General features: G+C 36.1%; 4 protein-coding genes and 1 long non-coding RNA gene across 12 annotated transcripts; 3 read left to right on the top strand and 2 right to left on the bottom strand.

Moving 5' to 3' along the window:
- Nucleotides 1-1,863: 1,863 nt before the first annotated feature.
- Nucleotides 1,864-6,919, top strand: LOC113738216 (glucose-1-phosphate adenylyltransferase large subunit 3, chloroplastic/amyloplastic-like). The gene is made up of 15 exons (XM_072084301.1): nucleotides 1,864-2,194; nucleotides 2,618-2,731; nucleotides 3,019-3,192; nucleotides 3,347-3,439; nucleotides 3,766-3,849; nucleotides 3,934-3,989; nucleotides 4,274-4,367; nucleotides 4,447-4,559; nucleotides 4,706-4,780; nucleotides 4,979-5,057; nucleotides 5,496-5,582; nucleotides 5,664-5,768; nucleotides 6,038-6,144; nucleotides 6,245-6,305; nucleotides 6,677-6,919. Exons 1-15 carry the CDS (start codon nucleotides 1,967-1,969, stop codon nucleotides 6,776-6,778), a joined length of 1,572 nt encoding a protein of 523 aa, XP_071940402.1. The 5' UTR covers nucleotides 1,864-1,966; the 3' UTR covers nucleotides 6,779-6,919.
- On the bottom strand, nucleotides 2,441-12,144 carry LOC113738217 (DEAD-box ATP-dependent RNA helicase 58, chloroplastic). Of its 8 annotated transcripts, none has more exons than XM_072084302.1 (11): nucleotides 11,660-12,143; nucleotides 11,008-11,101; nucleotides 10,338-10,451; nucleotides 10,128-10,250; nucleotides 9,595-9,699; nucleotides 9,224-9,382; nucleotides 8,983-9,051; nucleotides 8,660-8,749; nucleotides 7,878-8,018; nucleotides 7,598-7,739; nucleotides 2,441-2,772 (listed from the first exon to the last, which is right to left on the bottom strand). In XM_072084302.1, exons 1-11 carry the CDS (start codon nucleotides 11,935-11,937, stop codon nucleotides 2,738-2,740), a joined length of 1,350 nt encoding a protein of 449 aa, XP_071940403.1. In that variant the 5' UTR covers nucleotides 11,938-12,143; the 3' UTR covers nucleotides 2,441-2,737. The 8 variants fall into 8 exon arrangements, with proteins under 8 accessions (XP_071940403.1, XP_071940404.1, XP_027121256.2 ...); XM_072084303.1 differs by lacking the exon at nucleotides 2,441-2,772 and adding an exon at nucleotides 2,829-3,482 and having other exon boundaries at nucleotides 11,660-12,141; XM_027265455.2 differs by lacking the exon at nucleotides 2,441-2,772 and having other exon boundaries at nucleotides 7,379-7,739; nucleotides 11,660-12,138.
- A 3,628-nt stretch (nucleotides 12,145-15,772) lies between these two features.
- Nucleotides 15,773-16,698, bottom strand: LOC113736986 (uncharacterized). The gene is made up of 3 exons (XR_003459881.2): nucleotides 16,469-16,698; nucleotides 16,319-16,360; nucleotides 15,773-15,832 (listed from the first exon to the last, which is right to left on the bottom strand). It is a non-coding gene; the product is annotated as an uncharacterized lncRNA (long non-coding RNA).
- A 1,720-nt stretch (nucleotides 16,699-18,418) lies between these two features.
- On the top strand, nucleotides 18,419-22,376 carry LOC113736560 (E3 ubiquitin-protein ligase RHF1A-like). Its single transcript, XM_027263593.2, has 8 exons — nucleotides 18,419-18,738; nucleotides 19,627-19,673; nucleotides 19,832-19,894; nucleotides 20,023-20,113; nucleotides 20,205-20,512; nucleotides 21,330-21,437; nucleotides 21,517-21,907; nucleotides 22,025-22,376. Exons 1-7 carry the CDS (start codon nucleotides 18,550-18,552, stop codon nucleotides 21,905-21,907), a joined length of 1,197 nt encoding a protein of 398 aa, XP_027119394.1. The 5' UTR covers nucleotides 18,419-18,549; the 3' UTR covers nucleotides 22,025-22,376.
- A 611-nt stretch (nucleotides 22,377-22,987) lies between these two features.
- On the top strand, nucleotides 22,988-25,134 carry LOC113737900 (GRAS family protein RAM1-like). The gene is made up of 4 exons (XM_027265041.1): nucleotides 22,988-23,139; nucleotides 23,708-24,347; nucleotides 24,412-24,491; nucleotides 25,077-25,134. Exons 1-4 carry the CDS (start codon nucleotides 22,988-22,990, stop codon nucleotides 25,132-25,134), a joined length of 930 nt encoding a protein of 309 aa, XP_027120842.1.
- The last annotated feature ends 1,449 nt before the right edge of the window (nucleotides 25,135-26,583 follow it).

The raw sequence follows: 26,583 nt of genomic DNA, 5'->3' as shown, positions 1-26,583 counted from the left end.
CGCTAGAAATTTTAAATTTACTTTATCTTTTAAATAAATTATTTTTTGAAAAAATAGGTACTTTGTTCATATAATTGGGAAACGTCGTAAAGCACTGGTATTTTATGGGATAATGGGTATTACCCCATGTAATCCAAAATTTGTCACACTATTTCACCAAATTACAAAATACGTGTATGGCAAATTTTGCATTACAAGGTCTATCAAAATTTACTCTGATTTTATCTGTTAAATAAATTAATAATTTGTTGGATTCAAAATTTTATCTGTTAACCAAAATTTTTTTCTGAAAACACAAAAATCGATAGGTCAAAAATTTGATGGAAATCAATAAGGGTTATTCAGACTTTTGGCTATTTCCGTTACATATAAGTGACAGAAGTTAGTGTGGGGGAGGAATCTGTTATTTGGTCAAATTTTAGGGATCGATTCATTATTTGGTCAAATCTCAGGGGGGGTAAATGTAATTAACCCTAACAGTCAACGGCAAAGACTAACGGTTGAGGGACCTTTTTGTTATTTGGTCAAATCTCAGGGATCGATTCGTTATTTGGTCAAACCTCAGGGGAGGTAAATGTAATTAACCCAAAGAAAAAAGAACAAAAGATATTTAATTTTTGTTTTTTTTTTTTTTGAGTTTTTTTTTTCTCTTCTCTGGGAACTCTCCCACCCCATCTCATCCCCATCTGCTAGATTTAAGATTCTTGACAGCAGGAAGGTCTCTAATGTCCATCTCTGGCTACTCTACATTATATAGGCAGAAATGTACACTTTTTAATTGTAACATGTACAAATGTTTATTATATTGTAATTAGTATTCAAATGTTTATTATGTGTCGTCCTAATTAATTGGTTAGATCGTCTTGTCTAGACTATTACATAACTTCTTATCAAAATCCCAAAATAACTTTTTGCTAGACCACCCATTAATCCTGTCTTAATTTGTAGAATCTTATATGGTAACCTTATTCTAGATTTGATGGTAATTGTCAACATTCTACTTCTGATTATCAGCTTGTTTACTTTTTTACTCCAAACCAACAAAGGAAAAATGGAAACCAAGGTGTTGGTAGGGAGTAATCCAGAAAATCTTGATTCGTGACAACTTAACAAGCTTCGATTTGTCCATAGCAGAAGAAAGTGACTTGCCATCCTCTTTCATGCAGTTTAAGAGCAAGTTCACAGGGGCGATTTTGGACTTTAATTTTGGGTGATTTTGGTATAGTGTTAAGTTTGAGACAGTGACCTGCGGCCTAGAGTTTTTAACGAATTTGCTCAAAGAAGCCACGATATGGTTGCAGGATATGAAGAATTGATCTGCTAGAACTAGAAATTTGTGACAGGGAGAATTCAATTAGTGTCCCTTGTGATGCTTCTGATTACCCTTGATTAGCTTGACCGCCAATATCTCAAGGACCCGATTGAGGCTCTCCAATGCGAAAGTGTGCAGTGTGCAGGGTTGAGGCTCTCAACTAATTTTGTTATTTTTCATAGAGTTTTAGAAAATTCTCAACAAGGATAAGAGTATAATTCCCTAAATCTTGTCAATGCCCTTCTATTTCAACTACGAAGGCATAAAACTGCACATGACGATAAAAGGAAAGAACAGTCAACCAAGTGGAATGTGATCAATAAAACATGTTTTGTCGTCTAAGTGAATATATGTGGTTTGAGGTTCAATATGGACTAAAAATCTCGAAAAGCCAGAAACCATTAGCATGTCAATCAGCAGCCTCTTTGAGGACCTTTTTGTAAAACAAGTGGATTTTCTACTTTTAAAGGTTCACATGAAAACAAAAGATTTTCGTGGCTGAAATTGAATTTGGATAGATGTGGTTCAATTCCTCAATGCCATGCATTAGCAGTCTCAGTCTTCTCAACTCCCTGCTATTGCAGTTCAGCATCAAGCCAAAATATAGATACATATATAGCCAGATTTCCTGTTGTCCCCTAGAGTACAGTGAAAATGGCTGTTGCCATTGATGGCCGGATTGCCTTCCGACCAGCAGGACAGTTGCATGGCACTGTTGCATTGTCTGGGAAAAGGAATTGGAGCATTATTAAGTTCTGCAATGGAGATTTTATGGGAGAGAAGCTCAACTGCAGAAAGCTTCAGCAGAGGCATCTTGAAAATGGTATTGCCAGGGCTCCTGTAAGCATGTCCCTTACTGCTGATATTGTACGTGACACTAAGGTAAGCGTTCGAGGTCCATGCAGCCCAAAGCAACTCAAAACATGGGAATTCAAGAGTACAAACCTTTTTCAGTAAAAGAAGACGTCTCATTTCTGCGTCAACTGGCAATTTCATAATAATGATTTTTTCTCGATCAAATTAAGATGTACTCTGCAAGAATATACAGCCAACAGATCTTGGGCGCATTTTTTACGTGATACTTTTAGTTGCGTAGCATTTGGTCTTTCAAGTTCGAAGTTGAGGATGTACATGATGAATTATGCATCTCTTCAAAATTACTTCAGCATCATCATGAGAGCATAATCGAACAAATTTTATCTTAAACATAATACATGAATGGGCATTACATTTATAAATCGTCCTTGACTGTAGATCAAATATTTATTCTCCTCTAATTTGGCTGAGTTTACAATTTCCAAGCAGTTAAGGGACCTGGAGATGGAGAAAAGGGATCCAAGAACTGTTGGGGCAATTATACTGGGTGGTGGAGCTGGTACCCGTCTCTTTCCTCTCACCAAGCGCCGAGCAAAACCTGCTGTAAGTCTATGCTATCCTTGTCCTCATCAACTTTCTTTCAACTTTTCACAGATGATAAGAATCTTTAAGACAAGATGGTAAAAAACAGGGACATATATTCTCAAAACTTAGGATAGATTAGGTTATACAAATGTCGTTGCTGTATAAAAAAAAAAAAAAAAAAAAAAGATTCTCAGAACTTAGGGCTATAGATGACTACAAAGCTAAAAACTAAGCTTTTTCTACATCAACATTGGTAATCCGCACATCTTCCCTAACCCAAGAGCTGCACATCTTCACATTTCCAGGTACCTATTGGCGGATCATACCGGCTAATTGATGTGCCAATGAGCAACTGTATCAACAGTGGTATCAACAAGGTTTACATTCTTACCCAATTTAACTCAGCATCACTCAACAGGCATCTCGCAAGGGCTTACAACTATGGCAGTGGTGTCACACTTGGGGATGGCTATGTGGAGGTATGCATTCTCAAAGTTCTCCCCTCCTTTTGCATCCATTTCAAGTACTTTAGTCATACCTGTAATATTAACTTTAATTAAAGTCATTAGCAAATACCCATTTTTCAATTTAGCTTGGCTATTGATCTGCTGCTCCCTGCAAACCATACAACAGGTCTTAGCAGCCACTCAAACCCCAGGTGAGGCAGGTAAAAATTGGTTCCTAGGTACAGCAGATGCAGTACGACAGTTCCACTGGCTTTTTGAGGTATCCCGCTTCATGTTTGCTTAGACTGGTTTCAACTGCTTGCCTGTGACACAGATCAATTTTCACTCCAACTCAATGGACACGGGAAGATTCTAATGCTTCCCTATTTCTGATCCATATAAGGCATATATGTTTCTTATAGGGTCATTTCCATCCAGATGCCATTTTCTTAATCAGATGACGTGTCAACAAATATGAAAGTTAACAAGATCAGCATATCAACTTTCAAAATTGTACTGCTACACAATAAGTCATAAATTACTGTTCTATCAATGGACTTGTGAGTGCAAAATCTAATATTTGTGATGAACATTTGACAACTGCAGGATCAAAGATGCAAGGAGATTGAAGATGTACTGATTCTATCCGGTGATCACCTGTATAGAATGGACTACATGGACTTTGTTCAGGTGAAGACAGACAGTGCTTATGCTCTAAGGATGCTTGCTTATAGATAAATTACTCCTTAAATATTAATTCTTTCCCTTTCACAGAATCACAGACAAAGTGGAGCAGATATCACTATATCAACTTTGCCAATAGATGACAGGTAGGATAATGTTTTGTACCCAGAGCCATAAATGAATCTTTCAAGAACTCAGTTTAATGCTAAAAACATCAAGTTTAGGGAGTTATATTGCAATCATATTAACAATACACTTTTGAATCACATGACTATAGTACCACATAAGCAAAAACCTAAGAATATGGTCACATTCCTTATTCATATCCTTCCTGAATAGGTTCTATCATTATTGTTATTCACTCTTCATGTCTCCATAGGCTATCAACCACATAAAGCAGCTTATTTTTCATTTTTTTTTTTTATTATAGACGTGCATCAGATTTCGGGTTGATGAAGATTGACAACAAAGGCAGGGTCCTATTTTTCAGCGAAAAACCCAAAGGAGATGACTTGAAGGCAATGGTAATAGTTAAACTTTTACTTGTCTCTCAGAGCCAAATGCCCATAAAAATTTCCTAACCAATAATGATACATCCGTTAGGCTGTAGACACCACAGTTTTGGGGCTATCTAAAGATGAGGCTCAGAAGAAACCTTATATTGCTTCAATGGGAGTTTATGTCTTCAAAAAGGAAATCCTTCTGAATCTTTTAAGGTAACAACCTTTACAGATTTCTATCACTCATCAGGAAAGGGATTCATACAACAATAGATTAGAGGGACTGTAAATATTTCTGAATGTTACCATTCAAGCTTGACAGAGAAAACTAAATTAAAGTATTGCTTGTTCTGTCACTCCAGATGGCGTTTTCCAACTGCAAATGACTTTGGATCAGAAATAATCCCTGCTTCAGCAGCAGAATTTTACATAAAGGCCTGTATCATTTTTCTCCAGTTTGTTTATCTCTTTTCCGAGCAAGTGTTTTTAAAGAGTACAACAATTCAATAAACTTGACACAACTTGCACTAGGACTTTCATTCAAGAGGAAAATATTTATCAGTTTATAACTGCATGCATTTTCAGTCCACAGCCTAACAAATGCATACGAATTTTATCTTAATTATTTTGCAGGCTTATTTATTTAACGATTATTGGGAAGACATTGGAACAATCAAGTCCTTTTTCGAAGCAAACCTTGCCCTGACAGAGCATGTAAGTTCTATGACAATGCATTTCACCTCTGCTTTCATTCTTAAAATATTAGGCTGCAGTCAGTAGTGAGATTAACAATACATGGGTTTATATAGGTAAATTGACATACCCTGTTCGTCTATATATGGAGATATAAAAGCATGCATCAGTCTACATAGTATACATTGCAAAAAATTAAGGAAAGTTTCTGTGAATCAGATTAATTAGTCCATAAATAAAGTCATGATTGCTCATATAAGAATTAATACAAAACAGACAAATAAAACTTCAAAACATGAATACAGCATACACATATTATTATTGAATGAACCATTACTAGATCATTAACTTTAGGCCCTTGAGTCTTGCACTATGCAGTAGACTATTAAAAAGCGAATTTCATTTAGATTACTTTCATGTGGACTCTTACACAAATTCTTTTGATCTGTCTTTCTTCAGCCACCAAAATTTAGTTTCTATGATGCAACAAAGCCAATCTATACATCCAGGAGAAACTTGCCACCATCGAAGATAGAAAACAGCAAGGTTATTGATTCTCCCTGCAGTGTCATCCTTGTAAAAGACCTACATTAATGTTTCTCATGGATATCATATATTTTTCTGCAGATTGTTGACTCAATCATATCACATGGTAGTTTCTTGAGGAATTGCTTTGTGGAACACAGTCTTGTTGGTCTGAGGTCCCGCATAAATTCCAACGTTCACTTAAAGGTATATCTCAAACCATATCAACAGTTACAGATGTCAGATCGTATGTTTTCTTAACGTAAAACAAGAAACTTGCTGCAATTTCATTTCCCCATTTCTTTTTCAACTTCTTTCACTATTAACAGGCCAAATATTCAGATTTTGCTTGAAACAGCAGTATCCAGTAATTATATTGAAGAAAACCATTCCATACATGTATAGAGTTGATTTAGTAGACTACTGCTTTTATTTCTGTATTTTTGTCCTGAAAACTGATAATTTTCCACTTGCAGGATACTGTGATGCTGGGGGCTGATTACTATGAAACTGATGCTGAAATTGCCTCACTGTTAGCTGAGGGAAGAGTCCCTATTGGAATTGGAGAAAATTCAAGAATCAAGTATACATAACCCAAACCATCCTGCTCCTTATCTAGCATCAAATTTTCTTTTCATTTTTTTCCAAAATTCTAAAGCCAAAAATTTTATGTGTGTTTTCAGAGACTGCATCATTGACAAGAATGCCAAAATAGGCAAAAATGTCATCATCGAAAATTCAGAGGTACGTTCTCTAGACGTTTACTCAAAATTTTCTTCATAAGCAACTGTATGCTGCTCCATCTTTATCTAAGGATCTACTTTTCACCTTTCAAACATCTTAAAATTAAGATTTCAACCTTAATGGATCATTCAAGCTAATACTCAAAGCTAGTTTTGTTGAGAAGATAACAGTAACATTTCTTACTTCTAAAAATGTCAATACAAACAACCCAACATCTTTTTAGTTGCTTGAAAAAATGAAAATGAAAATGAAAATGTGATAATATCAATTGTCGATTAAGGGCTTTAAGCATGAAGCCTTGTTGGCAAGCTAATTCCTATTTAGGGAAACTTGGCATACTCATAACTTTCCTGTTTATGCATGATTTGCAGGGCGTACAAGAGGCTGACAGATCTTCAGAAGGATTCTATATCAGATCAGGCATTACAATCGTATTAAGAAACTCAACAATTAAAGATGGTTTAGTGATATAACACATGTACCAATACATTCAACTTTGAGAAAAGAAAAACTGTCAGTTGCAGTAGAGCAGGATGGGATCAAGACACAAGAAATATGAGTCTTTCCTTTTCAAATAATACACAGAAGCAATGCAAAGGGTTGAATTCATGGTATTGAGAAGTGGAAATCAATCTTTTCCCTTCAATAGTCAATGCTTTCAAGATTCTGTTCATACATTGCCAAACAAGAATATGGATATTCTCTTTGCGCTCAAAAGACACAGATTATTAATTTATTCAACCAAAAAAAGAAAAAAGAAAACTCTTAACTTCCATAAGTGTCCATAGTACTAATATTCAATTAAACTCGGAAGAGGAATGGACCTGGCCAAATTATGTCTCTGAAAATTGATGCTGGTTAAATACATTTATTAGAACTAATCTACTGAATTAAGCCTTCTGCCCTTAATGATTTTAGAAGTGCTAAACCACCACCACCATTGATAATGTACGTCAAACTAAGACTTTGGTTTATTTATTTATTTATTTTTATAGTGCAGATTTCACCAAATAGTCTAGTTCACTGACAAAACAACAAATTTAGTACATAGGACGGTGAGAAAAAGCAATAAATAAATAAATAAACAAATAAAATTTGATTCATTATATTCAAATTAAGCCAATTGGCTTGGATTTCACTCACGCACAAACCAAAAAATCATTCACACAATTACAGGAACAACTCTTCACAGAAAAACTTCAGTTCATTTTCAAATCTCTGCAATACAAATCGCTCAGCTGGTGCTATAATGTTGGTCACAAAATATTTATCATCTGAAAATGGTTTCCTACCTGTCCTTCCAGCTCGATGAAGGTAATTTACTGCATCTCTTGGCAGATCAAAATTGTAAATATGAGTTGTCTCAGGCAGGTCAACTCCTCTAGCTGCTATATCTGTTGCAACCAGAAGAAAGTCTCCTCCTTCTCTAACATCCTGCATCCCGAAAGTGATTAGGCTTAGCATAAATGTATTGGCATGCTGTCATCCGAGGATATGTAAGAGTTCTGCTCTCCAATTAGCAACCTAAGGACATAAAAGAGGAAATAAATGCAATTACCAAGCTATACTTACAATTAAGGATGCTGCTCGCTGATTAAAATTCATATCTTCCTCCAGAAGAATTATTGTGGAGCATCCCAAAAAGGAGGTCTTTAAAAAATCAAATAGGATAGTTGTTGGTGGAGCATTTCCAGCCTTCTTTGACTTTTCAGACTGGAGAAAAAAATTAAAAGATTTAAACAAGAAACTGGACATGCAAAATTTAAGTCATAATGTAAAGTAACTGAAAAATAGAATAAGGTATTAAGTACACAATGCACAAACATTTCGAGCTTTAGTGGTAAGAATTGCTTTTCATTCAGATAAATAAGTTTAGTTAAAAATTTGATCCCCAGATTTTGTGCATTAGGGTTCACTTGGAAACAACCAAAGGTAGCCATTTACTCAAAGAACAAGTAGCCATAAACTCCCTGAAAGATAAACAGTATGCATATACTAAAGGCATGTTAATACACCATCAAATTCGATATTGGATAAGTTTAAGAAGATACATAAAATTTGATGTGTAATTAAGGTGCTGTTGCATATCCTACCAAATTTTTTCATTTTGGGTGAACACTAGCCACGTCTAATGATGACAAGCTTAGGAAGCTTATTTCCAACTTAATCTTGAAAGATCCGACAAATACAATAAGAATAGAACGATTTAATATGTTTCACCTTCAAAACTGTCGACCTGAACAACCAGTGCTGATTACATTCCATAATAGTAATTCACACAAATATGCTATTACTTTGTAAACATGAATGTCAAGTTACATAAAAAAGAACATGACAGAATATGAAGAACTGACTTGTTCTCCAACAAATACTATAGCAAACTGAGGAGCATCTGATTGTAATAACAATAGCAACGTTGAGTGCCTTTCCCTTTTGCCACATACCTGAAGCCCCAAGAAAGAAATTTTAAGTATGCAAAAGAAAATTAGCTTGCATTATCAAATAGTATGCCAATGAGCAAAATAAAAGTCAACTAAAATGGAAAATCAAATTCTTAGTTATTAGCATGGTGTTTTGGGGGGGGGGGGGGGGGGGGAGAGAGGAGGCCAATATGTTGAAATCAACAAAACGCCAGACTTATAAGGGGTTACTTTCCTGGATTCAAAAATTGTCTTACCACAAATCTGTGATGTAGGCATGATGGCATTGGCTGAACTGGATTTACATGGACATGAACAACATCACCCTGCCATAATCACTAACATAAATATCAAATCTTCACAACTCATAGAAATTAATAAGCAATACCCAAGAATAGAATCAAATGTTCAGCCATTTTAACTTTAAATTTCATAATCAGCAATAGATTGTAAGAAATGCTAACATGAAAATCAAATAACATATTCTCACATGCAGACCTTGGTCCATTTATGCTGTATACAGTCGTGCAGAAATCGCTTGTGCTGGGGAACTGATGCACTGGCAAAAATCGTTTGACGACTACTGCTTGAAGAGTATGATGTCAATAGCCTTCGAAGAGCATCAACTTGTTTTGAGGAATTGAACATAAAATCAACCTAACAAATGATAAAATGTAATTTAAATATGCATAAAAATTCACATAAATGAGCTTCACTAATTGATTTTACCATATCAAAAGATGCCAAGAAGAAGAAAGAGTTAAATTAGTTCTTGAATATTAGACAGTCAATACGTCGTTAACTTTGCAAGACACAAGGCGTCCTAAACTGAGCAAGAATACTTTTAAGATGAAGCTATTCCAACTTACCTCATCAATTACCAGCACTTGCATGGCACCTAACCCAAAAATTTGCTTCTCAAGCATATGACACAAACTCTGCAGAGTTGCAATCACTATAGTAGGAGGCTCTGCCTGCATTTGTGGAAGCATCTTAGTAAGTGTTATATCACAAAAACAGTGTCATCCAGCATCAAATCTAATTGCATCAGCTTGAGTTGCTTTGCCTTTACATTCCAGTTCCTTGTCACACCATAGAAAGCAACATGATAAGGAAAAATGTGAAGAACTTGACAAGTTTCATGAAATGCCTCCTTAGTGCTCCAACAATTAGTATGATTCCTAGACAACTGTTCTTTCCACTGTGATCCTAATGAAACATAAATTTGAGTTTCCATCTATAACATCTATTTATCATTCAAGATTTCAGGTTTTGCGCTGAGTTATTTGTTTAAAATTCCAACCTGGCTATAATACGCACAGTCACATGATCATTCCCGCTCCACCCAACCTCAGTGTAATATATACGAATTGACATTATTGCCATTGGAACACTTTTGTACCTTTAACCACCTCTTATGTCTTGTCAACCTTCCCCCATCTAAAAGAGCCATGACGGTGCATGGCTTCTGCTGTCGTTCAGCCTGTGAAGGCTTAGCAGCAAGCTTTCGAGTAACTTCTGTAACCTTAGTTTTGAATACAAGAGCACAAGATTCTCTTAGATAAGTATATTAGTCACGAATACTCAAGAAATCAGGGAATTGCGTGCCTACTTGCATGCCAAGCTCCCTTGTGGGCAGAACAATCAGTGCTTGAACACCAAATCTTTGAGTATCAATGACTGAAAAAATCTGCAGCAGGTATGCAAGAGTTTTTCCGGAGCCTGTCTAGAGGGCCAAAAAAGAATGAGTGAAACACTCTGATAGTTTTTCCAGCAGTCACAAAGCATAAGCAAAAACACAATGCTAAGTTCTGCATAGACCTTTCCTGACATAAATCAATCCTAGAGGAAAAAATTGTTTTGTCTGACAGCAGTGCAGATAATAATTTCAGATCATGACCTTGAACTGAATTATGATAAGTATCTACCTGCAGTTCAAGGCAATAAATCAAATACTACAATGCAAATGACAAATTTAAACAAAAGAACATGTTTACTAATTTCCTACCAAAAAGACTTTGCTGAAGACAAACGATGGCAATGACAGCTGTAGATATCCATTTAACTCCATGGACTAAATGAACTACCACAACATTTAGAGGGACACCATGACCAATGATCAATTAATAACATGGTCTTAGTCCTTATGAAACACGCAACAAACAAAGTTGCCCAGATATTCCTCAAATACACTTAATGATGAGCAAACTATTAAAAGTCTGAACAACATAGCAAATGCAGAACTATCTTCCACAATTTTTCGTTTAAAGAAGCAAATTGACCTGGGCCTGAAGTATACAATCTCGTCCAGCAAAAAGCACCGGTAAAGCTTGCTGCTGCACCTCTGTTGGTGCAACATATCCAATTTCTTCCATCCTGCATTCAGGTTTATATCTTCCTTCACCCAAAACTACCTTTCGCAATAAAATTTTCATTTCTAGGAAACCAATATTACAGAAACTCAGATTTGTAGAGTCAACCAATTAAAAGGAAATAGTAAAAAAAAAACATTTTCTTCCCCAACAACGTCTTACTATTCAGCACCTACAATTTGCAGACAAAAATGATACATGTGAAATATAAAGGTGAATTTCTTAATACTAACATTTGATAAATTAACTACCATTCATTAGTTCTTTAAGTTCAACTCAAGCTTGACTCGATAAACCCTCATTTAAGCTCGGCTCGAACACAATTTCAAACTCGTTAACAACATTAAACGAAGCATGAAGACACAATGATATTCTATTCGATTAAGCTCATTTACACCCATAACTTAGTCTGTTCATCGTCCTCAACCTCAAGCTCCAAACTTTTCAAATAATAGTATCAGTTCAAAACCAAATTACCTTAAATTCCACAATCAAACAGAAAAAAAAAAAAGAAGATACCGACATTGAAGAAAATATAAAGAAGGCGATAAAGAGAACTAACCTGTTAATCACGTGCTCAGGCACGTGACCTTCGCATAGCTCTCGTAGCGTGGAGAAGCTGCTGTTCTCTTCGATATGGGCATCTGTGGTATCCATGGAAGAAGAGGCCACACGAGCCTTCATCAATGGGCAGTGAATTTGCAGGGCGCACTGAGTCCGCTTCCTACACCTGAAAACTAACGACTTTGTAACGTAGGAAAGATTAGAGCTTTGTCCGAATTTCGCAGAGGAGGTCCATGAAACATAATAAGGATGCGTTGCAGAGAAACACGACGCCATTGCTGCTCCTCGAGTAACAAAAACAACAGGAGTTATTTTTGGTTTTTTTTTTTTTTTTGGGGTGGTGGGGCCTAGAGTTTATATTTATTTTGGGCCTACTGGTTGTGGAGTCAGCCTTCAGACTATGGGCTGTAGAGAAAATTGGGTCGAGTAGTTTTGCTCTTACCAGATGCAGGCCTCCTGTCATCAATCAAACAGAAATCCTCCAATTTAGTCGCCCAACTGACAACAATAATCAACCCTTTCTATAGAACTACTAGGAGGAGATCATCCATCGCGCATCGCGCGATGGATGAATGGAATTATGCCCACTAATGCCTAATGTATTTTTGAAATATTGTAATGCCGATGAATTAAAATAATAAAGATGAATTCGGGATTGTGTTTTAAATAAGTATATGGGTAATTAAAATTTGAGGAAAAATAATAAGAAGATTGGAAAATGTGTAATGTAATGTGTTTAATAGTGCAATATGGAAAAGCAGTGATGATTAGTAGGTGTGAAAGTGATGATGATTAGTAGTGTAATATGTTCAATAAGAGTTGAATCCTTAATATAGCGAGCTCTCCCAATAACATAGCTATATCTTGAGATGTAGAACTCATAGGACCATGACTCTTAAAGATTGTGTAACTTGTGGATGCCTAGAGAGACCTATAGTTGTTCGAGAAGATGCAATGCAAATGATAAATGTAAACAGAAGGTTGGTAGGTGCCAAAATCTATTAATAATTTATAAATGAAGTTGAATATTAGATAAACATTTGTATGTAACAGAACACAATACATTATATTGTCCTTAATACCGGCAATTACTGAAGCCTCATTTGGATTATGAGATTTTCCAGAATAATTTTAAAAATTGTTTTGATGCATTTTCAAATCATTGCGCATCTATGGGATTATATCGGTCGTATTGCAATTATACCTACGGTGATCGAACCATCTCCAAATATTGAAAACATATATGCAAGCAGTAGTGAATCACAATTGGTATGAGATGGAGCACGTGCTTTATAGCCACAACCTTGTATGTATCAAAATCAACCATAAATTCAGCTTTGGTATGTTGGAACCATAGCTTTGCATTGTACAAAATTAAGGATGTTGTCATCTAATACCGTGATAAATTGTTGAAGCGAAACACTTCCTAATTGGAGAAAAACACAATTCAGTTGAAAGCAATAAAGCTATCATAGAAAAAAATATATGAGAAAGGAATTATTGAATAAGTAAAGAGGCCAATTGATCTCTAGACAATTGTTGATGTTCCCATAAATATATTTATACATGTATAATTTTGGATGATTACTAATCATCACCGGGGCAAGATTTTTTTCAAAAAAAAAGAAATTCAGACTGTCAAATGCACACTGTTCGTGGTTGGAAAGATCTGATCTTGCGTCTTGATCATGACAGTATAGGAGAAAAGCGAAAAAGCAGTCATCTCAATTGTTAATCAACTTTCGCACTCTTCATCCTAGAAATTCAGCCGTTAATTCTGTCAGAAGTACTATATCACAAGTGATTATTTAAAACAAGATCAATAAAAAGAATGTTAGGAGCGAGTTGGAAATTTGAAATGTGACAATATTGTAAAACAAGTACACTGGAGTCATCTAACTGGTTTTCATCATTTTATAAGAACAAGGGTATGTGATGACTTGAAATTCAAAAATTCAAATTAAAACAGATTTCTAATAAAACATAAAAATGTAATCCCCAAACAAGTTGTTGACGTTAACTGTTTAAACAACCAGTCAAATAGAAAGCTGAAACTCCCGTGAATTATACGAGGGTATACCACTTACAAGTATAATGTTGCAGATTTAATATTGAAGGCCACCCTACTATTATGAGGTGAATCATTTTATGTTGTCAACTTACAATGAATTGACTCTAAACATTTCAAGCTGACGTAATCTAAAACGCAAACTTTAAGAAAGGTAAAAAAATTACTTAACCCCGCATACCAAAATCAACAATTTTTTAGAAAATTTTCTTTTGATTACTAATATTCGAATAAAATGCTAGGTCCTAATGAATGCTATACTGAAACTATAGTCAAATTTCAGCCCAATCCATAATATTCGAACAAAATGCTAGGTCCTAATCAATGCTATACTGAACAATAGTTTGTCAAATTCCAACTATTGCCAATCCCATTTCTCACCACAAATTGAATCTTGAAAGTTCTATTAACATACTAAACCACCTTTCCTATATGGGAAAACCAACCCAGTTACAAAATAAAAAAAAAATTCTTTTGCGGCAAGACTTCACACTGAGTTGATAGAGCATCTTACCTTCACGGAACTTGTATGCAAAATTCAACAACGTTAAGCAAAAGTAGCAGTCTTCGATACCCCTTTATGTCAACACAATGCAAACCATAAAAATGGTTTTACCTGGGAACAGAATGTTAAAAGATATAAGAGCGACGGCATAAAAACTTTAATTTACTGTTTGTTTCTTAATGACTATACCAACAAAATTATAAACAATAATATTTTCCAATTATATTAGAGTTACCATTTTGGAAAATGATCAATGGTTCTCAAAAAGACAGAACAAAGGATCTTCTATATTTGCACTTGTCAAACCAGAAAATACATTATTCACATAATTTAATACATTATTCGAGAAGAAGAAAGAGATGTAAATTTTTAAAGCCAATGTCACCATTGAATTTGAGAATAAGAAGTTAAAACACCAAAAACATGAGAATTTTGATATATTGATGACCACTTAACTCCTTTTTGACCTCAACCAACTTCCAGTGATTCTAGAATTCTACTGATTTAAAAAACATTGAAATGCCATATAAATAATTTTAAAAAATAATACAATGATGAAACTAATAATAAAGGACAAAGTACAAAATATGACTACTGAAGTATCCAATAATGAACAAGCTAATGGAAAACTTTTAAGGGAACAACGTTCATGATAATTAGTTGTCCTTTTCTTCTCCAAATTTTTCTGCAATGCAAAACGTAAAACCAGGTTTTGATGTTACAAGCTGTAGCCCTTGTTCACTGCACAATAACCCAATTAAATGCAATTGCAAGGCTGACTTTTGTTCCTTTTTATTTCTTCTTTTCCTTTTTTACTTACTAAGAAAATATCAACCAGTTCACATGGGAGTGAAAAATAATCATAATAAGTTCAAAATGGCCCCAATTATAAAATACTGTATGAAGTTTTCAAAAATTTAGAAGAGGAAATGCAAATCATAGTTTAAGTGAGGAAACATTGAGTATGTTTAATATGTCGAGTCATTCCCATCCAAATCACTGATTTTCCTATTCATATCAATTCAAAGAGAACAACATACCAACAGATTAGTATATTAATTCAATTCATCCATTTCCTCCTTTTGGCCGTCACAAAATAAAAATAACAACTAATTCAATGGAGCATCTTCAACCAAATAAATGTATTATTTACCAACAATGGAGCCTCATTGACATCAATACCAAACTACTAACTTTAAGAAATTGCTTCCTATGTGGTGGATTTTTTCAAAGGTGTTAGTCACCACAGTGTCCAAAAATTGTATGTCATAGAAAAATTGTTTCGCATTAATCTGTTACAAGTTTCAACCACGAAAACTTTCTCCAGGAAAAGTAATGTGCAAGAGAAATTCTACCACTGGTGCAAAATTCCCCACATCATATCAAAGTAAAGAGTGAGAAATCAATGCTTAAATCAATGGAAGAATAGTATTTCAGATCTCTGGGTTATTAATCGAAAGATTAACAAATCTTAGCAGGAAAAATGTCTTTCTTTTTTAAATAAAAGAAACTGTAAAACTTTAGGGGAATATTGGAGCTTACCAATTAAGATGATTTCTGTGTCTCATGCGTTTAGTAGCTTCATATCCAGACCAATTCTAACAAGGGAAAAAAATCAATTAGAATCATATAATTGAAAAAAGGAAAGAGAAGAAAGGGAAAAGGGGGGAAGGGGGAAACGGGAAGGAAAAACAGAGAAAAAAGGACCAAATAAAAAACAACAAAAAGGAACAAAGGAACAAAGAAATGAAAAGAAAAATGGAAGGGGAGAGGAGAGGAACTCTGGAGAGCAACGAAGCGGCAGAGATGAATAAACTTTTGACTTGAAATATAAAAAAAAAAACGTAAATTAAGAACAAAAAGAAACCAGGAAAAATTTCTTATAAAGGCATTAGATCGGGAAAAGTTCCAAAAAAATTTCTCAAATTTGTTAAATCCTTTTTAATACTTTTTGGCTAAGAGCAAAATTGAGATACAAATATGGCAAGAGAAGGAAGAATACCAGGCAAAAGAAAGGGGGAAAAAGAGCAAAACTAACCACGTGTTTTAGAACACAATTTTTAAAAAAGGAAAAAAAATCTTACAGAGTCTCACAAGAATGCTGGAAGAGATTCCAAAATTTTCACCTGCAATATCACAAATAAATACGAATTAGATTAGATCAGGCAACTAAACCTAAAAAGAAAAATAGAAGGCTAGAGAAAATCAGGGAGGGAAAGAAAAAAAATACCAACCATATGTTTTGGTCCTGATGTTGCCGGTCATGGAGAATAAGAGAGATAGAAGGGCTCTGGGGTGGTTGAGGAAAATGAAGAAGAAAAGAGAGAGATGGTCTTAGAGAGAGAGAGAGAGAGAGAGAGGAGAATAGCGGAGAACAGCGATGAACAAGGGAGAAAGAGAACCCTAAATTGTGAATTGTGATGTATCGAGCCATGCGCTAGTCCCATCCTCAGCAGAATACGTCAGAAAGAAAGAAAACCAATGCAACAATCAGCAGGCGTCCAATTCTAACACGGGCCGGACGATCAATTCGGAATTTCCACGGGCCGGACGATCACCAATCAACCAATGCAAGGAAGCCACGTCAGCAATTGAAGCCCAATTGAAAACCTCCTCATTCCCCAATAGACTAGATATGTTAACGAGTGAAATAAAGAACCGTTTGGTTAGTTAACTATGCACACGTAGAGAAAGAGTTAGGGATTAATTTTTAAAAAAATACAATTGATTTAAAAAAGTATCTAAATACAAGAAGTGCAACAATTATGATCATGCGTATTCACATATAATTCCTTTAGCAAAATTTAATAAAGAATGTGGACATTTTATCTTTTCAAATAAATTAATAAAGGTGTTAACTCGAATGTCATCAATAAACATAGGAGCATTTCATATGAGCGAAAGAGAAGTACCATTAACAAATTACCTGATTTTAATAAACAATTCTTTCTGATTTTGATTGATTAGTTGATCAACAAGTGTTGAATACTAAAACTATCTTTTTGAAGTAGGTAGTACTTTTTCTTTTTCTTTTTTTTTTCAGTTGGAAGTGTCCGGACTTACACCCGACTAATCCCCTAACCTCGAGGAGAACGAACCCCACCGATCCTCAGGAAATTATGCCGAATTGTTGAGCTCGAGATCGAACCCAGGCCGTCCCATCCTAATGAGGGCTACACGACCACCCGAGCAACCCGTCGGTAGTACCCCGGGCAAGTTTTGAAGTAGGTAGTACCCCGGGCAAGTTCTCGAGTGTTGCTGTTTAATGTTTTTTCAATCTCATATTAAATTGGGGAAAAAATTAAAGTACCATGAAGAAAAAGAGCAAGACGACTTGGTCTACGGCAAGGAAACCGGTTAGCCTAGCTGTACCTTTTGGTCGGGATGACTTTTAAGTTTTACCCTTTAGTGTGGAATTCTTGACCAATATTAATAAATAAATGCACACAGTACTGTCCCTGCCATTTATGTTCTTGGTACTTGAGCTCCAATTTTGACTAATTCCCTTGAATCACGCGCTTCCTTCTTCGTTACCCCATTTTCATCCATAAAAATGAAGCATCACCTATGGCTATGACAGTATGACTCCATCCATCGGGACTTTGAAAATGTACCCATTATTCTCCATTTGATATATCATAATAATTTGATATATATAAAATAAAAAAATAATTAGAAATCGCAATCGCAGAAAAGTAAAAAAATTTTCTGCAGGAAACTACAATCTAAACATCCTTTTTACTACTAGTAGTCTCCAAACGATAAGAAGGAAGGGGGAAAGGAAAGAAGGGAAGGTGGAAATGGTAAAAGGGCGTTGATTGATTCCACACAACCACCGTCTAAAACGGAATTCATTGCTTGGATTTTCATTAATTCAGGTGCTAAGCACTATTCGTCGATTATTATAAGGTTGTAATGCTCCATTTTTAACATTTGTCCACTGCTTTTTCTTGACCTTTTTACGCAGGAATACTCGGCCCTTTCCTCTCTACACTCTTCCAGCATTTCCTCTCGTCTCCTTCCTCTTTTTTTTTTTTTTTTTTTTGTAATTGGTTTAAGAAAACTTATTTCGTATTCTTTTTTTTTTTTTTTTAAAAGTGATTGATTATTTCGTATCACCTTTTTTTTTTTTTTTTGTCAAAATAACTGTTGTAGTATTAGTACTTACTAGTAGTATTTCTATTCCTTTTCTTCTTAAATTCTCCGTCTCTTCGGCCTCGTCCTCTTTCCACACACATACAATTACACACATTGAGTGCGTGAGCTGAGCTGAGCTGAGCTAAATTAGTCACTTTTACGATTAATTTTTTCCACAATGGCTACTGAGACGATCATCTCATCCGACAATCCATCAACGATCATGAAGACCATGACGATCAGCACACCATCATCCTCATTTCCGGCACCAGACAATGCCGCCGGCGACGTCGCCGTTTCGGACGACTGTTTCGAGGACGGATGTAGCATTTGTCTGGAGCCTTTCAGCTCACACGATCCTCCCACTGTACTCTCTTCTCGCTCCTTCTCTCTCTATATATCCAAAGGTCTCTCCTTGATGAATTACGGGTCGTTTTGGGGTCGATAAAATTCATTGTCTTATTACTTAAAATTAGAGAATTTTTGCAGAAAAAAATTTTATACTATTTACAAGATTTTGAACTAGAATAAGTGTTCCTCTCTCTCTCTCTCTCTCTCTCTTTTGTTCCTTTTTTAGTTTCAATTGAATTCTTTCTTTGTTTCTTGTATGGATTATATAGTAGGTGATTTCTGATCTTTAAAAATTTTTCTGGTTTTTACAGCAATTATTGATGTAATGCCACGTGACTTATATGTTACTAAAACAGGCAAACACATGTAAAGTTGGGGCCTTGTTTTTTATTAAAGCAATATTCAATCAGTTTGCAATGCTATGTTGGATGGAGTTATACCTTAAGAGTAATCTGCTGATCATTTTTTTCTTGATTGGTAGATTATTCTAAGTGATGAAACTGCAATTCTATGGTAACCATCTTTCTATGATTTGATGACTCTAGTGTACTTTTAAGGGCCATTTTTTTACTTTTCTGTTGGTTGTTTCGATCAAAACATTTCCCAAGCTAAATGAGATTACTTTTCTAGTTTTAGACTAATCCTATGCAGCTTGTTATTTTTGTCTTGGTATTCTGGGATTATAAAAGAACTTGAGAGCAAATATACCTCACTGCATTGACAACTTTATATTTTTGGTTACCCTTTTCAGAATATTGTTTTTGTTTAGTTGCCTCTCCGTTTGCATCCAAATGTAGTTTCTGCTGCGCTACTCTGCATCTGTACCTGGAGTTGTACAAGGATTATTTGTTTTCTTTGCGATCATTGATACTGTTATTAACTTCTTGACTTGTTTTCTTTTCAGGTCACCAATTGTAAGCATGAGTATCATTTGCAGTGTATTCTTGAATGGTGGGTTTCTTCGTTGTTTGTCAAACATAGTGCATTCTTCCCCCACACCCCCCCCCCCCCCCTTTCCCAAAAAAAAAAAAGTCTTCCATGTTTTGAGGGCTCCGTGTGAATATCAGCTATCAGATTTTTGTTAATTGACCGGTATATGCCCGTTTCAGGTCACAGAGAAGCACAGAATGCCCTATATGTTGCCAACTTCTTGAATTAAAGGATCCCACCAGGTATGATGCAAGCCTAATATGTAAAGATTTTATTGGTTAATTTGTTTCACTATCTTTTCTTCTCTTGTTTTTACTGCATTGAATTTTTCTGATTTCTTATACTACCACTGTTTAATTCCCTTCTCCAGCCAAGAGCTTTTATGTGCTGCAAAAGTTGAGAGAAGCAAGAGAGCAAGAAGTAGTATCCGTGTTGTTTATGAGGGTCCTGAAGTGAACCACGTAAGTAGTATAGCAACTCTAAATTCCATGTATGTTTCTTCAATGTCTTCATTCCTTGTGCTGAGAACATTTTTCTGTTTTTTGTTTCAAGGATTCTTCTTATGTAATTGATCCTGATGAGGAGGAGCAATTTCTGCAGCATTTTGCTGCTGCTACAAGCAGAGCCCGTCATGTTAACAGAAGCAGAAGGCAAACAGCATCACGACTAGATTCTTCCGAAGTATTCCCTACTGTCCCTTCGGAAATTGGGATTAACTTGACTTATGGGTTGGAGGGTGGTTTAGTTACTACAGGTGCACCAGCTAGCACCATTGAGGTAGAAGCATCATCAGCAGTTCCTTCTGTTGTGGATGTGACATCCATGACTCCTGAAACTGGAGATGGTCATGTTGGCCATAGGTACAGCTGGAACTGTTACTCTTGCATGTTTCTAAAATTAAATTTAATTGAATGGCTTAAAGGAGGTACCGGTCCTCTATGCTTACTGTTCTTTACATTATGCTCATCAATGTTACATTGAGAAATAATCTGTCCGACTTGAAATATAAACAAACCATGGGAGTAACTGGATTACACACTACAAGAGAGCTGTTCTACTAATAGCCGTCAGAAAACCTTGTTAGACAAAAAGGCCTTTGTTCTTATGATTTTTCTTGCAACGTAGCTTGCTAATATTTTCAAAATTACAGTTTTAATTGTATCAAATGTAAACATTATACGTCAACCATGATGTAATTGTAATGGTTTGAGAAGCAAATGATATGCATCATGCTAAAATTTCTAGTTGAAGCAAGGTTGTTGCTAATTGTCCTTATTGTCCTATAAGTGGTTACTTGTAACAGTTTACTGCAAACTGGCCTTTCTAGAGTTCTCTTGAAGGAAAATTCCTTTGTTCATAAAAAGATATGTTTTTTTTTTAAAACCTGGCTCCACTACAGCTTATATTCATGGAAAGAACTTCTTGACATTCTAAAAGCAATTATCTAGTTCACTGCTACCTCATTGCAACTCCAGACACTGTGTGATTAATCACTGTGTAATTATATACATGAAAAAGATGATACATAGCGGCATTTCACAGAAGTTTATTTGTGCTTGATTGTTATCATCTTGGAACTTTCATCACAGAGATTCTTTCATGGTTTCCGTACTGTCTAGAAGTAGTTTCTTTCACACAACAATCATTGTCTTACTGATGAATTTTGTGCTTGTATAGGATTTTCTTTCGCCAACCATCACCTGATGCTCCTCGCAAACTGAATTCATTTGAGTTCCTTGCCTTCTCTGAGTCTGTTAAAGCTAAAGTGTCTGCTGCTTCAGCCAGGTAAAAGGATTCACTTTTGGTATTTTTTGAGTGGCTGTAGTAACTATGTTAAATCTGAGACTGGAACAATTCTGTTCAGGTATAAGGAAACAATTACAAAAAGCACACGTGGTTTTAAGGATAAGTTGTTGGCTCGCAATACTACGGTCAAGGAATTGGGTAGAGGAGTTCAGCGCGAGATGAGTGCAGGCATTGCTGGAGTTGCAAGAATGATTGAACGTTTAGATCTTTCCTCAAAAAGAACTGGTGTTTTTGTTCCTCAGTCAAGTGCTCCGGTAGAAACTCCAGGAGCACCGGCCCCGGCCGCCGATACGGTGAACTTCTCACACGAAGGAAAGAGTGTAGAGGAGAGCATTGCAACTCAGTATCCCATCGCAGGTTATAGGGAAATTACACATGGTATGAGTTCTGATGTTCTGTCATTCAACTCCACTACCAGACCAGCCCAAGCGGATGTTTCTCTTATATAGGTATATTACCTCTGTCATGATTATTCTTCTCTCATCAACTTATGCAATTCTTTTGTACTTCTAACCATTTGCTTTTTTCCTCATGATCTTTACTGATTTTGTTTCTTCTCTTTCCAGAGCAATTGCTGACACTTCAGTGATTGGAATTGCTGATCGGTGACTATCTATATGTTTTCCTTTTGGAAATGGAATCTGCAAGTGATGTATCCGACGTTTATAGAAGGATAATTGATCCGCATCCTGCAGCCTCTGTAAAATGTGAGATCCCAGGAATGTCCAGGCATATTATGTATTGCACTAGCTGCACATAGTTGATTGCATGACAGTCTGTTTGCTTTTAACTTACCTAGTTGAGCCTCTGTCCTTTCGAGGTCCTTTGTATTGTCCACTTTGAAATGGATGCCACAGCGGCTGAGATTGAGATCATAAAGCCAGCTCTTTCATTTTTATTATATCTAGTATTGATGCATCATGTTACTTCTTTTACACTTTATGCCTTTGCTTTATTTCCTGACGCTTGCCTTTTTCTTCAGTGGATATCTTACAATTCTTAAAATTAGGTGTCCGGAGAAATTAGGAAGAAAGTTAACACCATCTTATAGCTTTCTGCCTTTCTTCAAAATTTATGCTTTCTTGATCACCGTCCGATTCCAATTCACACATTACCGTACTGCTCCAAACAACCAAGAGGTTTATGACAAGTCTTTACCAACATGCAACAGTTAATGTTGTTCTGTAGTTTTAACATCTACCAATCTAATCATTGTTAATTTCTAAACGAGGTCCATGGGGTTGAGAAATTTTCATTTACAAGTGCAATTTCGTTTAAAAGCAATTAGGAAATGGACGGGAGGATTGAGCAACGACTTCGACAGTAAGACTTGGAAACCATGGCCTCACAACAAGCAGAGACGAAAAATAAAGCTACAATTCCTCTGTCATCATTTTATGTTCTGAAGGAGTATGAGAGCAAAATGAAGCAAATCGGTCGAGTAAAGATTAATTAAGCAAAGCTCTATTGCACCATCCAGCAGTTCCTGTTCCTGCTCTAAAGAAATGTCACCCGCTTGTATTATCCAAATGGCCAGGGCAAGATTGTCTTGGTTGACCTCTCAATACTCTGATGTTGTCTCTATGGTAGTCAGTGACTGTGTTTGTGCTGATTCTGGTCTGCCACCTAAAAAGCAGGAAGATTTTGAACTTGAGTTAGACTTCAAGCCGCAGCTCTTATCGTAACCAACCAGGAATTTGCTTTCCATTTCCTTTCCTTTCCTCACTGGAATCCTGGAAAAAAAAACAGGGCCTAAGAGTCTCTGATCGTAACTATTTTAAAACTGAATCCATGTCAAATTAGTTTCTTCTAAGCAGTTGGCGGCCTTTATATGCGAATGACACATTAGAACAAGAGTAAGTTATGCATTAAGAATTAAAAAAAAAAATCCTTTTTTTGCAGTTCTGGAGCGGCTATTTATGCGATGAAAGAGTAGATTCAGAGGAAGTAATGTTGAATGGATAGAACAAGATCATGAAAAGACACGATTCTGGGCTGTGCTCTGAAATTTCTTGAACATTTACGACTGAGTTTCAAGAAACTGCAGAGAAAGAAAGCAACAATGTATCATCTAGCCAAAGCAAAGAGTGAACTTCCATCAATTCCTTTAGAATCATTACAACTTTTGTAGACGCATGAAAGTAAAGTGAAACGAAGTTTTTTTTTTTAAAAAAAAAAGTGAAGCGAAGTTGGGAAAAACTGAATGATTTGGGCTGCAATGCAGCATCTTTTAGTTTTTCTGGTCCTAGCCGTCTAGCATTCCCGGCTGATGCAATTATCAAAATGGCTAGAGCAAAATTGCTCCAGTTCACCTCTATCAGTTCTGGTGGAGCTTCTGTTTTGATTAGTGATGATGTCTACGCTGATCTTGGCTTGTCGTATGATCAGCACAAAGATTTTGAACCTGCACTACTACTTCAGGCTGCTGCAGTTAACTTCTCAAATGAGAAGTTTGACTCTGCATGTAATTCGCTTGGGATCTGTGTACAGTCTGCCTTCCTCACTGGTAATCCACTTCAAAGAGTCGCCTACTTTTTCGCTACAGCCCTCCAAGAAAGGATTACACGGGAGGTGGGCACAATGGTTCATTCAGAGGCACTTGCAGGAAATCAAAGGAAGCAAACAGTTGATGAGGCTTTTACGAGTCTACAACCAGCTGTGATAGAATGTCAGTATGAACTTCCTTTCTGTCAAATATCCCAATTCGCTGCAATCCAAGCCATAATGGACAATGTGGCTTCTGCCAAAAGAGTTCATTTGGTTGATCCGGGGATCAAAACCGGGTCATATTGGCCTGTCATGATGCAAGCTCTTGCTGATAGGTATGATTGTCCACTTGAGCTTCTCAAAATAACTGCTGTTGGACCATCAAAACAGATTATTGAAGAGGTAGGTAATCAGCTGTCTTCCGTCTTCTTTTGCCAAGACCGTCAACGTACCCTTTGCATTCAAGGTAGTTGTCTCAGAGATCAGGTATCTTGAGGCAGATTTCTTTGAGTTAGAAGCTGATGAAGTATTGGCAGTTCACTCAAGGTTCCATATAGTAAATTTGTTAGCATGGCCTGATCACTTACTTTCTCTAGTAGAAACTTTCAACAAACTTAATCCTCGTGTTATGGTGATAACAGAAGTTTAAGCACGGACAGATATGCCTATTTTCATGGACTGTTTTATTGCGGCACTTACAAATTACAATCTCCATTGCTGTTTCAGACTGTCTTGAGGATTGCATGGACAGTGACCATCCAGGCGGAACAACTATAGAAAGAGTTTTCATGTGGCTGGCGGTTCAAAATGTTATCACCACGGAAGGCAAAGCTAGAGATTTATTACAAAGAAAGCATTCATTTCTGGAGCTAGCAATAGGTAGTACCTGGACTTTTTTCTCTTAAGTATTATCTTTCTGCTTATAAATATCACGACTTTGTTAAGTTAGTCTTCTATTGCGCACTCAGTAAAATAAAGATAGAGATGTTCACTTAGCTGAATCACACCTGGTTTTCAAGTTGACTACTCCCTTTCTCCAATATCTGCTGCTGCATGACATTTTATCCTGATTTCTGTAGATAGAACATCGTAATTGTTGATCTTCTCTCTGCTTTGCTTTTATGCTCATAGGTTGAGCAAAGGAATCTCGAAAAGACACATTGTGCGTTTTGGGATTTTGATTGCTTGAAGGAGCATTGGAGCCTAAGAGCGAAGCAAGAAAAGACTTGGCAAATCTGATGGTCTGTACAAAGTTGATTTGGAAATTTATGTGAAGTATTCTGCATTCACTATCTTTCCTAAGCTTTTGTTCAGGCTTGGACAAAAGAATCGGCAAAAGTATCAAAATTCCTTCGATCTTTTAATATGATATCCGTATCTCTTAAGAGTTGTTCCCCCTGCTCCATGATGCTTTGCATTCTAGGTTTTTCGTTGTTCTTCTCGTCACAATGTGATGTTTTTTTTGGCACTCTCTAGAGCATTATTGAAAAGTTTAACCAACAAGTCCAAAAACCATATGGCAGTGCTGGTGATGCATTTCGAAGAAAGGGAGCAATAATGGTGTAGAAGCAATCTGTAAATTACGTTGGAGATGAAAATTAATCACAATAATCAAAAGAAAAGCTTTTATTGAAACATAACACATTATCAAAGCAATCTGTACGTAAGACTTGCATTTGAATTATATCAATGAGCAAATTCTTCCCTGAGGTTCTCTGCAGTTCTCTCCTATTTTTATTTCAAATAGCTTCATCTGGGCCTAGAGTATGTTCAAATTAGTATTCAGAACTGATGTTACCTCAAATGAAGCAGAACTCTTACAACTCTGCAATAGAAAGTTGGACTAACGTTGGTCCTCTTTTGAACTATATCTGGACATACAAAGTTTGTCATAGCTAGGATCATTCTTGTTGCAGGAATAATAGTACAACAGTACAATAACTGAGAAAGTGTAGGTCATATCACACTTCTCAGAGCGCTCCAAAGATTCTGAAAAGGGGCTAGGACGGTTGTCTGTGAATCACGGCCATCATTTGGGCAACGGTGCAAAATTTCAAGATGTGCGGTCCAAATAACTAAATTTTGAGATGCATGAATGATGAACCATACGAACAGTAAGCTATATTACATCTCTATTATGAAATTGTACAAGTAATTCGCGATTAATAGCAACCCTTTCAAGAAGTGTTACACCATTCAGGAAGCGTTGCAATATTCTCTCCCCAAAGATTCATGACAACTGAAGGTTTGGCCTGCACATTCTTAATGTAAGGTTATAGCTTACCCCAAAAAGGGGGAAAAAATCTATAGATTTCATATGAACCCTCATGAGGTTGTTAATTATGATCCTAGCTTCCAAATCTAGTTTTTTTGTTTAACTTAAGTATGGCTGTTGACGAGCCAATACTTCCAAAGAGATTGGGAAGATTATAGCTAGATTCTTATCTTAATGACATTCGATTAAAGACTGGGAAGCAACTATCCATTTGACAAAAGAATATGCTTAGGTGGTAGACCAATGAAGAACTATGAATGTTTTGAGAGATCAAAATTTTGTCGTAAGCTGATGGGTAATTGTGCTTTGGGTTTTAGTTCTTCCTTCTGCATTAGACGGCTTTGCAACCAAGTAGACCAAACC

Source organism: Coffea arabica, chromosome 3e (genome assembly GCF_036785885.1).
Source record: "Coffea arabica cultivar ET-39 chromosome 3e, Coffea Arabica ET-39 HiFi, whole genome shotgun sequence".
In the NCBI taxonomy this organism is placed as follows: Eukaryota; Viridiplantae; Streptophyta; class Magnoliopsida; order Gentianales; family Rubiaceae; genus Coffea; species Coffea arabica.
The sequence above is the reverse complement of the archived record's forward strand: the minus strand, read 5'-3'. Positions and strand labels throughout refer to the sequence as shown.

What these genes read in the sequence shown, in the direction of transcription:
- LOC113737900 (XM_027265041.1), top strand. Translation starts at nt 22,988, where the DNA reads ATGGCCAGGGCAAGATTGTCTTGGTTGACCTCTCAATACTCTGATGTT. An exon ending in TTCAAGCCGCAGCTCTTATC is followed by an intron (nt 23,140 to 23,707) that starts GTAACCAACCAG and finishes TTCTGGTCCTAG; the next exon opens with CCGTCTAGCATTCCCGGCTG. An exon ending in GTATTGGCAGTTCACTCAAG is followed by an intron (nt 24,492 to 25,076) that starts GTTCCATATAGT and finishes TTATGCTCATAG; the next exon opens with GTTGAGCAAAGGAATCTCGA.
- LOC113736560 (XM_027263593.2), top strand. Translation starts at nt 18,550, where the DNA reads ATGGCTACTGAGACGATCATCTCATCCGACAATCCATCAACGATCATG. An exon ending in GCTCACACGATCCTCCCACT is followed by an intron (nt 18,739 to 19,626) that starts GTACTCTCTTCT and finishes TTTTCTTTTCAG; the next exon opens with GTCACCAATTGTAAGCATGA. An exon ending in GTGTCTGCTGCTTCAGCCAG is followed by an intron (nt 21,438 to 21,516) that starts GTAAAAGGATTC and finishes AATTCTGTTCAG; the next exon opens with GTATAAGGAAACAATTACAA.
- LOC113738217 (XM_027265455.2), bottom strand. Translation starts at nt 11,937, where the DNA reads ATGGCGTCGTGTTTCTCTGCAACGCATCCTTATTATGTTTCATGGACC. An exon ending in CAAGGGAGCTTGGCATGCAA is followed by an intron (nt 10,251 to 10,337) that starts GTAGGCACGCAA and finishes TTCAAAACTAAG; the next exon opens with GTTACAGAAGTTACTCGAAA. An exon ending in AAGTGCTGGTAATTGATGAG is followed by an intron (nt 9,383 to 9,594) that starts GTAAGTTGGAAT and finishes ATCATTTGTTAG; the next exon opens with GTTGATTTTATGTTCAATTC.
- LOC113738216 (XM_072084301.1), top strand. Translation starts at nt 1,967, where the DNA reads ATGGCTGTTGCCATTGATGGCCGGATTGCCTTCCGACCAGCAGGACAG. An exon ending in TTGGGGATGGCTATGTGGAG is followed by an intron (nt 3,193 to 3,346) that starts GTATGCATTCTC and finishes ACCATACAACAG; the next exon opens with GTCTTAGCAGCCACTCAAAC. An exon ending in ACTTTGCCAATAGATGACAG is followed by an intron (nt 3,990 to 4,273) that starts GTAGGATAATGT and finishes TTTTTATTATAG; the next exon opens with ACGTGCATCAGATTTCGGGT.